Raw genomic sequence first — 12,584 nt, 5'->3', positions numbered from 1 at the left:
ACTCCTCTTTTAATGCCTCCCAACTCTTCCCTGTGCAATTATATTTTATGTGGTTGAGAAAATAATCTACTGAAATCAGTATTATTGTCAGCAGCTATTGATGGCTTATCCTACATAATTGGTACCTTGAAATGGAGGTACTTCCAGGTTTCATACAGCCATAAAATATACAAGATTGTGTAGCAGTTAGGTAGTGAGGAAATGCCTACTAAAGATGAAAAGATAGAGAGCCCTTTTTATTTTACAGTGGCAAACCATCTGGCACAATTTAAAAAGGGAGATCAAATATCCACCTAGCATTAAATGAAGTGGTTTCAGAGAACAAGAGTGATAGTATGAGTTGATTAGACAGCATTGTGCATGGTTTTCCAATAAAATGATGTGTTCAGGTAGAAACTGGCTAGTCTTCAAGCAGAGATGAGAGGATTAAAATTAGGACTCTCTAATGAGAAAAAGCTGACTGCTCCTAGGTCCCAGATAACAAGAGATAAAACAGTTAATTCCAATTGTAAGAGGCTCTGTAGTTCTAGGTTAAACTTATTGCCTCAACCATGCAGCAAAAACTAGATTACACTCAAGTCTACTATTCAGATTAGCTTAAAACATTAAATTACAGAGAGCAACACAGAGGTGAGGAAGCAAGGAAATAAGACAGATTTAGGAACTAATTCAAAAGTATACCTTTTAATTGTGGATACTGGCTCATGAAACTGACTGAAAACAAATAGATTAGAAACCTAAAACATGTTTAAGAGATTAAATTCCCAAGGAAACCACCAGGCTGTGTGCAAAAATCCTGTGACTGTTAAACTTTAAAAATCTTTCAATCTCTCAAACTATAAGAACAGAATTTGGCTTAAGAGAGCCCCAGGGCTGGGGATGAGGCTTATGGGTAGAGCACTCGCCTAGCACGTGTGAGACCCTGGGTTTGATTCTCACCACCACATAAAAAATAAATAAAATAAAGGTATTGTGTCCAACTACAACTAAAAATAAAATATTAAAAAAGAGAGCTCCATATTCCCCAAGGAGGAATCTACTAACCTACCTCAGATATGACCCTGGAGAAAAATGGTCTACAAAGAATCTTAGGACAAAATGAAAGACATAGAAGTAGATTTTAAAATATATCTGACCTAGGATCTAATTAAGGAAATCCACATTGCCAGAAAGGCTTCTCCATGCCTTCGCAGCAGGATCTCATTATTGTGTGTACTCCCGTTTTTCCTTGTTTTTAATTATTATTATTATTATTATTATTATTATTATTATTATTATTATTATTTTGGTACCAATGATTGAACTCAGAGGCACTTGAGCACTGAGATAAATCCTCAACCCTATTTTGTATTTTACTTCGAGACAGGATCTCATTGAGTTGCTTAGCGCCTTGCCATTGCTGAGGCTGGCTTTGAACTTTAAATTCTCCTGTCTTAGCCTCCCAAGCCGCTAGGATTACAGGTGTGCACCACTGCGCCTGGCCTCATTTTTTTCTTATTTTTAAATAGAATGATTTTGCTAAGGTTATTCTGTCTCTGATATGTGTGAGTGTAAATGCATATGAGAGTGGGTGTTTGGTGTTAGTGTTCACGTTGGGTGGAATGACATGCATAGCATTTTTATTTCATAGGTTGCCTATCTACTAAAAGACACCACAACATCTGGATTGCAAATCATGCAACATCCTGGCCTTGGAGTTGGTGGATGTAAATTTGGGAAATTTTGGAATGTCTTCGTTGGGGGAAGGGATAAGTATCTTCTTTATATGAACAGAAGAATAAAACTAATTATTTTCTAAAAGTGAGAGTAAACTATGGTAGAGAATTACTTGTTAATTAATAGCCATAGCTGCCTTTCTTCCTGGATCAAAGCCACACTCATTTTCTGGCCTATCTTAAGGTAGGTGTGGTCTTGCGGGTTACGGTCTATAGACTATGGGTATGGGTGATGTTCCCTGCTGCCACCACCAAACCATCGAATGTTCCACTGCACCTGGATGTGTTCAGTACTCTCTTTCCCTCTCAGCTGCATGAAGCATACTCTGAGGTCATAGGTTGAATCAAAGGTACATTTGGAAAATAGGCGAGTCCTCTAAATGCCTACTTCTAATGCTGATTGGACTTTTTGTTACCAAGGAATAAACTCCCACTGTGTAAAGCCACTTAGCTTCTGGAGATTATTTGTTATATCAGGTAGCCCTATGTTAAGTTCAAAAGAAGATACTACTATCTGGGCGCTAAGCAACTCAATGAGATCCTGTCTCTAAGTAAAATACAAAATAGGGCTGAGGATGTAGCTCAGTGCTCAAGTGCCTCTGAGTTCAATCATTTTACTAAGCCTGAAGGTTAATAAAATCTCTTCCCTAAATATTATAAATCAATGTAGAGGTACTCATGATATCACCATGGAAGAAATCTCATAGAGGAAGAATTGAGTTTCTTTAGGAGAGAGCCTATAGCCAAGCTTTATTAATCGGCCAGTTTCATAAGCCTATCACGTAAGCTCAGAAGAAAAATCCAGAGGGATCAGAAGAATGACAGCCGAGAGAGAAAGAGAAAGAGAGAAATTTTATCAATCAAGAAAGAATATTCAACTGTTCATGGTACTAATAAAACAAAGACTTTCAGAATCCCTGAAATGGTGTGGTGGCTTTTCCCATGGGAAAGCTGCCTTTGTGAATGGATCTACAACCAGTGACTAGGCCAGAATGGGTGGATCAGTATGTACGAGACGAAGAATGGGTTCTAATGTTGTGGGGAGAATTAAGTAGGACAAAAAAGAAAGGAAAGAAGTGAGCATTAAACATAGAGTACAAAACTATGGTTGTTGAAAAGCATCTGGCTATTAACAAAGGAAAGCACAAGAGAATTCAATAAGTTTTTAAAAATTTATGAGTATTTAAAACATTTCTGCATGAAAAGTTATTTATAAAAATCAATTGAATGTCTATTGTACAACTACAAAGAATTTTAAAACATAATACTAAAAAGATATGACTTAAAATAGCAATTGTAATCCTTAACAATGCCTAGAAATGTAGCCAGTGTTGGGAAAGAACATTATTGAGAAAGTATTTTTATTGATAAAATAATAAAAAACATACTGAAAAGCATAAAAGTAAAATACATATTATGGGTTGCAAGGCTCAATATTATTTTTAGAAAGTAGGCAAATGTCTAGCAGTAGTGCCCTGGTGGGGTGTGGAAGGCAGAGGGCATGTAGGGGTGGGGAGCAGGCAGCTGAGAATCTGCTTATCTCTGGTAAGAGGGGAAGTGGAAGGTGACAAAATATCCATGAGCTGAGGCTCCAAGCCACTCTAGTATCATCCATTGCTCCACTGCACTTCTTTTATAAAACACAAACTCAAAGATAAAATTATTAATATTTTAAAAATGATGACTGCTAAGCATTAAACCCCAATCCTGGGGCCATTCCGAGCATAGAGCTTTATGTACTGCACTGGCCACGTGAAGCTGATACTCAATTCCTGCCATCAGATATTGTGATTTTATTGGTTTATTGGGCATCAGATCTTTTTTTTTTTAATTTCTCACTGAATCTAATGTTCAGCAAAGATTGAGAACTGTTGCTGTCCTAAAAAATATGATACACTTGTGTTTTAGAATGTTCATGCTACATAATTTGTAATAGCAAAATAGTGGGAAAAATAATATCTCCCAACAGTAGAATGAAAAATCACATTTGCAGGTATTTTTATGAAACAATATTACATAGAAATAAAAAGGAATTTGCAAGCTATAAATCACAATATGGCTTCATTTAAGGATAATAAATTTGCAAAAAAGCAAATGCAATCCCACTTATATAAAACTTGAGAATTTGAAAGTTTAAAAAAAGTATTGATTAGAGTTTTAAAATGTGGTAAAATGTTATTTTGAATTGAATGCAAAATAAACTTATTCTTGATGGTTACATTTATAATATAGATTATAAATTTTCTTTGGTGATTGTTAATCATTTATGAAAAAACAATTCTTCGAAAAGGCAGTAGAAATTATCCTGTTGAGGAAAGATGGTTGAGTATTCAAGAAAGGTTAAATAATTTATCCTCTATATAACCCTTACTGCACAGAATAGGTTGCAGATCTGAGACCAAGGTCATCTCCCACTGGGGCTTCACTTTGCCATAGGAGGCCATTAATTCAGATTACTGCAAGAGATGTGCAAGTTAGCAGATCCTCACAACCAGATAAATTGATGTACTAGCAACAAAAGTGCCATGACTGATATTGAAGAAGCATGATGTATTATGTGGTAGTATGAATTAATAAAAAGAAATGGGATATTACCTGCAGCCACTGAAAAGATCCTCAGCCTTATTTATAATAAAAATATAAATTAAAATGAGAAATTTCTAAGAATGTAATGAGGACAAATGTTTTTTTCCAATTTCTACCAAAGGTGAAAATGCAAAAAGAAAATTTTGTGGTCTACTAATCCTAATGATTGAAACCTATTCTATTGAATTGCCAGCCAAAATGAGCAATAACATTTATGATAGCAATTTTTGTATTATATAATTGCATGCAGCCTTAATGTCCACATTAATAGGAGATTAATCAACAATTGTGGTATAGCTCTCTTATAGGATACTATGCATTTTTTTTAAAAGAACTAAGCCATTATATATTTACATATTTTGAAATAGATGTACTGCTTAATTTTAAATTTAAAAAACAAACTGTAAGACAAAATACATACCTTACTTACATAAAAAATGGTGTGTGTGTGTGTGTGTGTGTGTATGTGATGTGTTCAAGGGTTTACAAAGTGTTCAAGGTATGGATGAATTACAAACAAAAGTTCAAAGAATATATAGCAATCTTTCTAACATTAATGATCTGAAGAATAGGATTGTAAGAAGAATACATATGTATTTCTGTAGTCTTTAAAGTTTAAACTTAGGTCACATTTGGATTGTATGCTTTCCATTCCCTTAGTATTAATGAGGGCTAGATTTCTTTTTGTAAATTTTCCTAACAGAAGGAGCTGAGGTTTTTAGGCAGAGAGGTGATATTTCCATATTTATTCCATATCTATTCCTTAATGACATATATTCCTATACGAAAAAGACAGTTTCATGCAAGGTAAAAAGAGAATATTCCTCTCAGCTTGAAGTTCACCCTCCCTACTCATTAATGAACCGGGAAAACCATGATGGATCCACCAGCCCTTCGGTGGTCCTCTTCCTTGTCCCTCCTCTCTATCAGCTCTGTTCACTCTGTCCTGTAGAAATGACAGAAGATTAAGTCTGTTTTGAATGTAAATGTTAGCTGATGAGTGAAGGCTGGAGGCAGCACACAGGTTGCTCAGGAGCCTCTCCTCCTCAGTCTAGTTCTGCACAAAGAAGTAGACCAGGCTCTTAAGTGTGTGTCCACAGCTTATTTCTGAGAACAGAGCTACCTTTTCTGATTGACAAGGATTTGGAGCAGAATGGTCAGACATGAGCTTGATTGTTTTACTATTTCATAAGCAAGAGAATGTAATGGGCCCCAAGTAAGCCAGCCAGGGTTAGGGTTAGGGCAAGCCATGTATCTCTTCCCTGTCTAAGAAGTCAGTTGTGTCTAGCTCATGGAATTTTTAAGTGAGAATGTGTGATTAATTTTGAAAATGTGACAAAATTTATACACTCAGTAAATGCAAGCTACTCTACAATTAGTTATAATTCTTATAACATTCTGAATTTGATACATCGATGTAGATTATTTCCAGACAACTTTTTACTCAAAGCAAGTGTTTGTCAAACTTCAGATAGCAACACATTTGTGAATCACAGAATCAATTCCAAAGGTAATGGTCAATATTGAAAAAAAAATAGAATAAATAACGTCTAAGAAATATGGTCCATTGTTCACAAAAGCTGATGTGAAATGTATTGCTCACTGTGGCCTAAGGCAAAAGAGTTTCAGAAACAACGCTTCTAGGTTAAACACATGTGACAAACTGAAAATACCCCTAGGTCCTGTGTCACTCCATTCTGCTCCTTTTGAGAAAACTATGCAGAAGTTCAAGAGTCTTGGAAATATGCTGTAAAAATGAATTTTCTTGAAAAATGCAAGGGAGTGTGAGTCTGATAAGGGACATCTGGAGCAATGATTTCCTTCAAAGACTTCCTTGTGCCACTTCTGTTATATTTGGGGCAGGGAACAAAGTTTTGTTAGAACTAGTTAGGCCTAATGGCTGGTTTTGGATTTTGTTTGAATCTTTTCCTATTAATTCAATACCAAGAACTGTGACTGAAGGCCTTTAAAGTTTCTAAATTTCTGTATCCCTGTCACTTGAAACTCCTAGTATCAACAGGTAAAAGTAAAAGAGAAAACTTACTGATATATAGTTTTACTAGGTGAATTTAAAAAAACAGTGAAATAGGTTTGAAGTTTTTATTTTTCCAAAATATTCTCATAGTTATTCAATGTTTATGGCTTCTAAATTTCCATTTATACGGCCTCTCCATAAATATTTTTGCTCCATAAAGTATTAGCCAAACACTATGAAAATCAAATTAAATTATTAAAATATATATGGGAGAAAAGTAGATTTTGAAATAGAAGTATGATTCTTAGACTATCAGTTTTAGAGAACTTATGTTTTAGAATTGAGTTATTTACTAATATCAAGGCTGTACATATTTTCATACACATTAATATGTCCACCAACAAGTAACCATATATATATATATATATATATATATATATATATATATAAAATTATATATGTGTGTATATATACATATATGTACATGTTCACATTCTTAGGTTCTTTCTATAAGATTCATAGAAACGATACCTCTTGGCATATATATATATATATATATATATATATATATATATATATATAAATTAAACCAATATATATTGGTTTAATTTATTTAGGCACTTGATATGTGATTTTATGAGCCATTCATTATAAATACTTTTAGTTTAAATAGGATTAGTGTTAATCAGACATTATTAAGAAAATATGACAACATGTACAACACTGTAGTACTCTTTAAATCATGATTTCAGTTGAAATATGTCCATCATGGTAAATATAGAAATTGCAGCTAAGTCACAGAAAACACTGTTAGGAAATAAAAGCATACACTGAATTCATGTGTCCATTAGCTAATATATATCACATTGATCATTGTGTATCTTCTAAGTATCTACAAAGAAAAATAGAAAAAAATCAAAAGTTGTGTGGGTCTGTATATATGTATAGACATAGATATATACCTGTATCTGTCAATTTCCAATAAATATAAAGATTTGGTTTGCTATAAAACAAGACACATTTATTATTTTCTTCTGAAAATAGCACTTGCAGGTTTGCTAGTTACAATCAGGGTCCCTGGTGCCTACAGAGGACTTAGACCTGGAGGTTGATAGGGACTAAACTTGAAGATGGATATAGGAGAGGCTTTGAATTAGTACATGTTCACATTCTTAGGTTCTTTCTATAAGATTCATAGAAACGATACCTCTTGGCCATTTGTTTACTTTGAGAATCTGAGCAAATTATTTAAATTCATAAATTTCAATTTACATTATTTCCAAATTGGAATAAACAATCATTTCAGAAAATATTGTTTGTTACCTTAACACTAGAGTTGATCAGCAGAAATGTTAAAGACCAAAGGGAGGAACAAAATTAAACTGAAAGATAAATAAATACATTGTATATAGACTGGGACAGCCCTATACAATACACTGTTAAATTAATGACCCTCTATGAATCCTTCCTTGAATACCCATATCTTTGTGTAATAACCTTCCATAGAGGCCCTGAGGTTGGCCTTGTGACTTGCTTGGCTTCATGGAATATTTAAAATATGACAACAGCAGACACTTGATAAATTCCAGCACATTGGATCTTAGCTACTAGAAATTTTGCTGCCAGCATGAAAAAGTCCAATACATTACTGCTGAAGAGGTCCTCTATAGAAGAACCATGCCACATCAGCCAATGATGCTTGCTAAACACCATCTGGGACTGTGGAGCCTCAGTAGATTAACAGATGGCTGAGACTACATGAGTAACCCAGACAAAACTGTCAGAAGATTTCAACAGTAGATCCAAGCCCAATCTGCAGAATTGTAATCAAATAAATATTGTTGTAAGCCAATATTTTGAGCTGTTTTATTACTTAGTTTATAAATAAATAGTTTTATTTTATGCCAATATTTTGAGCTGGTTTATAACTTTGCACAAGTCAAACCTTTTATGCTTTTGGTATTGAATTCAAAAATGATAACTAGGAGTGAACTATTTCATAAAACATAAAAATTGCCATTTTCTGAAAAGTGAGTAAAATAGCAAATACAGAAATCTTAATCAGAAAATAGATTTTAAAAGTGAATAGCAAACATAAATTGTCTTTGTGAACAATTTTTTGAGCAGGATTACCATTATGCACTGCATAGTGAAAAAAAGAGATAGATAAATAGAAGATATAAAGAAAGAAAGAATAATAGGGATAGGATTTCAATTAGAGAACTTACTAAAACATGATTTTCTATGAAGCATGTGCTCAAAAATCTTGCACAAAGATTCTTCACTTTGTGTGACACTTCTGCAGGTGCATTGTGCTTGAAGAACAGTCCCAAGGGTGCCTAAGTACGCTGCTTTGCAGTCCTCACTTCCTGAGCAAGTGAGGTCCCTTTTGCCCAACATGCTGATGCAGGTTTCATCTTCATGGCACTTTCCAGTTACACGAGGCCAGCATTTGGACTGAAATGTTCTATAGCGTCTCCTAGAAAAAGAATGAAGAACATAGAAAAGTTATGTCTGATTCATTCTACTGTCTTTTCTACTCTCATTTTCCTCCCTCCCTTCCCTTCGTTCCCCTCTGTCTAATCCAATACAGAACCAATACATAACTAATTAGAATAAGTTATGCTCTATGCATATATAATATGTCAAAATACACTCTACTGTTATGTATATCTAAAAAAGCAAAAATTTAAAAAAAAGGAAACAGTCCCTGGTAATGTATGATTAAAAAAAGAAAAGAAAGAAAGTAAAAGAGTGAAGAAACAGAATTATCTGAGAGATTTTGCAGCATCATTTTATCAAGTTTAACATGGTTTTGGAACTAGCATTTGGCCATTTTCTCAAACATCAAGTGATTTCAAACAAAGCTCTTGACCTTTCAAGTCAATTTTCCCACAGAATTGGTGCTATACTATGTATTTCACATTTCTAAGCAGACTCTAATTAGCATTTACAAAATGTTTTGAGATTCCCTGACAGTAAGAACAAAATATTAGCAGTTTACTTAATGGCTAAGAAAATCCATCGGAAATGCATCCATTCATAACTTTCCTATACATTGGATTCTTGCCATATTAGCTTTTAATAAATGTCTAGATAATATTCAGCAATTTCATTTTTGAAACTTTCACAGTTCTTCTCTGTACAATGAAGGATATTAGTCTTCCAACTTAATATTTATCACCTAAAATGACTTTCTTCTGTTTCTTAAATAGATTACCGTCATTAGTGACGGAAGCCCTTAGGATACATGCCACAAGTGAGCTTATTGGTCCACAGAGGGCTACTTTGCTAAAAAGGAAAAAGCCACAGTGTTCTCAATAATGTCACATTTAAATAATCTGAAATATCACCTTTTCAGTACAATGGTGAAAGTTAAATAGTATGTAATAAAATTGATAATTAAGAAATTACTACTAATTTCCTAAATGATTCTGAGGCCAAAACACATATGTTCCTTTAATGCAATTAATGGTTATGTATAAAATTATATATGAAATGATTATCTAAACATAAGTTTTTAAAGTATTGATAGTTTCTCAGGAAGTTGACAGAGTAAATATGAACTTGGGCATTTTAAATTTTTTTTTATTATTAATTATTTTTAACAAATGCTATTTTAAAAATTTGAGTTCTACTAAGTTAAAGTTGTATAATTTTTTTCATTCAGAAAACAGTAGTGAAAGTTTGCCAGAGTAATGCATTAAAAATATTTCATTAAAAATAAAACTACTTTGGTACACAAATACCTAATTGGAAATCAACATTTTTAACATGGCAAAAAAAATTTATATTAAAATTTTTATTTGGTTTGGAATATTTTGATGCATGGCATTTTCATTATCTTTATTTTCTTGATATTCTTAAATGTCTTATTTTGGCTTATTGTTCAGACAACAAAGTGTTTAAAAGACTAATTTTTAAAAATGGATTATTTCATTTTTGCTATTAATTTCCAGTTACATTGAAAAATTTAAGGAAATGTGGTCTAAGTAATATCTGTACATTAAGTATACTATATTCCTTTTATGACCTAATATGTAACTACATTTTATAAATGTACCATAACATTTAAAATAAATGACTTCTTTTAAAGTAGGTAGAATTATTTCTAAGAAAATACTTTTTTTCACTGCTTTTTTAGTTTGTACATATGAAAATATTATGTGGTATAATTTCCCATAAGTTCCTAAACATATAATTAGAAGAAAAGTAATCTCAGCTTCCACTGGATCTCTATATCAGACAAGATAAATTAGAAATGACCTTTATATTGGCTCCTTTCAACTATTCAAAAATTAAAGAAGTTTCAAAACCTTTCCTGAATTGAAGAATATGGAACAAGAAATTTCATTTTAAAACCCAAGACCCTGATTTGCCCACATACAAGCTCTTCCATAAGAAAGGAAGTGATAAAGCATTTTCTATTAGGAGACTTTTTTTTCATCAGAATTACATTAGCAATAATTTAATATAAATGCTGGAAATCTCCCTAAGGCAGAATTTGCTTGGGAAAATGAAAGAATTTGTCTTTTCACATAGAATACAAATATTGTGTAATATTTCCATTGCCTCTATAAAGTATTCATTAAGGGACTATTTGCACATAGTGAAAGAAAATTGAAGACACACAGTTGTTACTCTGTGAACTAATCTGAGACAGAAATAATGTGAGAAGAGATATGTACATGTTCAATAAAATATAAAAATTAAGTACACAATTTTCAAAAATGAAGGGAAAATTATGAACTGAGTTTTTATCCTATTCCAGATCCTGTACCAAATACTTCAGAGAGGTACTTAAACATTAGAGACCTTGTAGAGAAAAACCAACTACCCTGTACCAGTCTGAGAAGGAGCTGTTACCAAGGGGAGGTTAATATGAGAGATTCTATCAGATTCTCAAGACTATAGCCAGGTGTTCCATCACTTGCCATTAAAATCTGTTAATTGATATGGAGGCTCAAAAATACCATGTTCTGAATGTTGTGTGCAAATGATTTCAGGATAAAAAGGTAGCATACATCAGTTCCTGGCACTAGAGTCAGGCAAAGCCAGGTACCCATCTATGGAAAAACATCTGATATTTTCATAGGGATTGGTGTCCCTTTGGTGATGGCTGGTTAAAATATTATTAGGCTCCATGGTTAGTGTGTATAGATAATAGATTGGTAGTTAGATAGATGATAGGTTGATAGATAAATGGATTTTTAGATAGAGTCTCTTTGTGATATGAGAAAAATAATGTGATCAAACATGCTTACATTTCTCTGATTTCAAAAGATACCAACATTTTTATGCACAACTAAAAACTGCCACAAGCAACTACATTAAGAAAAATATTTTCATGTCATTGACCTTAAGACTCATTTCAGATGCATCAAAATGTTAAAATGTATAAAAAACTTTTGCATGATAGAATCAATGAAATATAGTAGTTCACTAATAAGAACTTTTGAAATAACTCAATTTAAAAACTCTAACTTGTACTATTAATGTGTCATATATACACAATGGAGTTTTACTCAGCCATAAAAAAGAATGAAATTATGACATTTTCTGGTAATTGGATGCAACTGGAGACCATCATGCTAAGTGAAATAAGACAAACCCTAAATCAAGTGTTGAATGTGTTCATTCATATGTAGAAGCTAGACCTAAATAAGAAAGAAAAAAAAATGTAGGGGGAACCCATGAAAATAGAGGAAGAGGATAGAGAGGGAGGAAGGATAAATGGAAAGATGGAATTAAACAGACCAAACAATCTTATGTGTGTGTGTGTGTGTGTGTGTGTGTGTGTGTGTGTGTGTATATATATATATATATATATATATATATATATATAGAGAGAGAGAGAGAGAGAGAGAGAGAGAGTGTAACATATGTGTATATATGTGTATTGGTCATATATACACATATGTTACTAAATTAAAAAAAAAAAACAAAAAACTATACATAGAAGAAAGACAAGAAAAAGTAGAGAAAAGGGATGGGGGGGGGGAGGAGAGGAGGTTATAGAGAAGTACTGGGAACTGAATTGGAGCAAATTATATTCCATACTTGCATAATTATATCAAAATGAGCACTAATATTATGTATAACTATGAGGCACTAATTTAAAAACACAGCTATTTTTATCAGTGACGTTATTATTCATCATGATAAATAGTTAAGCCTTAAAGTAATGAGTATGCATTTTCATGACAAAGTTTTTAAATAAAACCCTTTTAAGAATCCATGATAAGTAGAAGAACATTTCAATGTTTTATTACTCATCTAAGATCATTACCATATATCTCATAGAATGT

At 32.8% G+C, this 12,584-nt stretch overlaps 1 protein-coding gene across 1 annotated transcript in view; it reads right to left on the bottom strand.

Annotated features, from left to right (window-relative positions):
* Positions 1-12,584, bottom strand: part of Gfral (GDNF family receptor alpha like) — a 58,492-nt gene that overhangs the window by 24,897 nt on the left and 21,011 nt on the right. The window contains exon 6 of the mRNA XM_046426707.1: positions 8,505-8,755. Coding sequence (XP_046282663.1) covers positions 8,505-8,755 — 251 coding nt within the window. The remainder of the gene's footprint in view (positions 1-8,504; positions 8,756-12,584) is intronic.

The sequence above is a fragment of the Marmota monax genome, unplaced genomic scaffold (genome assembly GCF_021218885.2).
Source record: "Marmota monax isolate L192 unplaced genomic scaffold, Marmota_monax_Labrador192_F-V1.1 WCK01_AAM20220418_F8-fsc00247, whole genome shotgun sequence".
Taxonomy (NCBI): domain Eukaryota; kingdom Metazoa; phylum Chordata; class Mammalia; order Rodentia; family Sciuridae; genus Marmota; species Marmota monax.
Note: the sequence above shows the minus strand (reverse complement) of the source record. Positions and strands in the feature narration are given on the sequence as shown.